Raw genomic sequence first — 2293 nt, 5'->3', positions numbered from 1 at the left:
ATATATATCTGTTCCGTTGTAATTTTAATTTTAAATTGTTTTGCATTATATGGCGGTTTGCTGTTTTCTGGGTTTTTCCCATTTGCCTTTCAAATATTATTAATTACTATGATTTCCAAGCTGCAACCTATAAGCTTTTCCAGCTTATCTACAGCTCTACTATGAGTGAGCGTTTCAGTCAGTTGTATGAGATAAAGTGCCTGGGGGTTAAATCACTTATATAGGTCTCCGTGGTCAAATGAATATGGCACTCACCCTGACCGCGAGAGATTGTATCGATTCCCGCCAGTGACACTACTTTTCAAAAAAACTTTCGTTGAAGGGCATTATTATTTATCTATTTGTTAAAATTGTGTTTACGGTGCTATGTAGCAAACATTATTTGAATTTTATTTAATATGATTTCTAAACTGCAACCTATAAACATTTCTAGCATTTCCACTATGTGTGAGCGTTTTAGTCAGTTTAATGAGAGAAAGTGTATGGGTGTTAAATATACACGTATATACTATAATACGTCTCCGTAATCAATGGATATGATACTTACTCTGATAGCGAGAGGCTACAGGTTCGAATCCCGCCAAACATTTTTTTTTTCTTTCATACAACTGATTAAAAATGAGCTTTTCGTTGAAGGGCTACGATTATGTCAACTTGTTGCTATGTGAGCACTGTTATTATTATTTATCCATTTGTTTATATTGTGTTTACGGTGCTATGCAGCAAACCTTACATAGGCCTATATATATAATAAGTGTATATATATATATGTATATATATATATATATATATATATATATATATATATAGGATATAAGTGTGTGTGTGTGTGAGTTTTTCAGTCAATTTCAGTCACTATATATGTGTGAGCCCTCAAGTTGTAATGAGAACTAGTGGTCTTCAGTTCGTAATGATATCGTACAGTCCTATGTAATATTCTAAGTGGTCGAGATATCGAGACATTGCATGTTCGATTCCCACCAGAAAGTGGAAGGAGAGTTTAATGTTTATTTCTATGTTGTATTATAATTCATTTAAAAAGTAAATTTTTGAAGATCCCGTTTTGTCGTTTAATGCTGAAGGAGAGGGTGTAGGAGTCTGAGCGCTTCACATTACCGTATTATACCCCGGTCATTGGATTAAACGCCTATAGAACACAAACCAAGCTCCCTGAGGCAGTATTCCATAACGTTGCAGCAGCTACATCAGCACATTTTGGCATTTAACCCTACCAGGTACCCATTTATGCAGATAAAATACCTTTCCCAAGTGGAATGCACAACTGGGGAATTGAAACCCGGACCTTAAGGTTGGGAAACCAAACAGTTCCTACTGCGCCAAACCACTTCTACGATATTAGATAGATATTATCGATAATATACCGCTAATACCTTTCAATACTGCTTCCAATCGACGTGAAAGGGTATGCAGTCTTTGGATTTATGTTGTGTTTTTGCAGCTGCGATAATATTCCGAGATAAGTTTCCTTCGATGTTTTACAAAGTTTGGAGAGCCAAATTATTGATTGGCCATAAACTTTAAACCTTTTCAACATTTCTTCAAAACATGGATTCGATGAATTTTCTAAACAAGAGGTGGCAGTCCGTGAAAGTTGAAGATTTAATGAAACAAAGTCGTGTCTGTATCCAACGTCTTTTTCGAATCCTAAAATTGGCGCGATGTTCGAACGCAATACAAACTCATGTGAATCGATTTCGCATCCACAAGAGCTATTGAGTAGGATGCCAGAATTTCCAATGACTGCACAAGACCGTTTTTTCGGAACTGTCGAAAATATCTTTGGAGCTTCTTTCCATTTTGCATTTTGAATCAAAGTAATTGACAGCGCTTTAAAGTCATCTCTTGATTGTTCTTGATTTTTTCTCCTCTTTATTCGTCGCCTTCGTAGTATCGTTTTTAGTTTCTTCTTTTTCATTGTTTGATTTTCAATCAAAATGACAAGTTTGTGTGGAAGAAAACGTCTCAACGAGTACAATCTAAAAATAGAATTGATAATTAATTAATGCATAGCAAACCAACAATAAAAAAAAAACTCCTGTCGTCCCATTACTTTATCTAGTATCATCCTTTTCATCTCGTCTCAGTGGCCATAGCCCAGCAAACACAACACGCTAATAAGAAAAACAACGTTAGCAAAACGTTGTAACAACGTTACTTATAAAATTCTAATAGGTCTACAATTACCGTTGTAAACTGCAAGTTTATAATCGTATTAACGTTAATAATACATAAATTGAAATTTGTTAACTGGGAAACTTGTACACTTTCAGTT

The 2293-nt window shown here is 34.9% G+C and overlaps 1 protein-coding gene across 1 annotated transcript in view; it reads right to left on the bottom strand.

Moving 5' to 3' along the window:
- LOC117102748 (CMP-N-acetylneuraminate-poly-alpha-2,8-sialyltransferase-like) overlaps window positions 1-1985 on the bottom strand; it is a 4041-nt gene extending 2056 nt beyond the window's left edge. Inside the window, exon 1 of the mRNA XM_033243156.1 lies at window positions 1392-1985. Within this exon, the coding sequence (XP_033099047.1) occupies window positions 1392-1936 (545 nt within the window). The 5' untranslated portion in view covers window positions 1937-1985. The remainder of the gene's footprint in view (window positions 1-1391) is intronic.
- Between the last annotated feature and the right edge of the window lie 308 nt (window positions 1986-2293).

Source organism: Anneissia japonica, unplaced genomic scaffold (genome assembly GCF_011630105.1).
Source record: "Anneissia japonica isolate Jap-2015-1 unplaced genomic scaffold, ASM1163010v1 scaffold172_len52774_cov94, whole genome shotgun sequence".
Lineage (NCBI taxonomy): Eukaryota > Metazoa > Echinodermata > Crinoidea > Comatulida > Comatulidae > Anneissia > Anneissia japonica.
The sequence above is the reverse complement of the archived record's forward strand: the minus strand, read 5'-3'. Positions and strand labels throughout refer to the sequence as shown.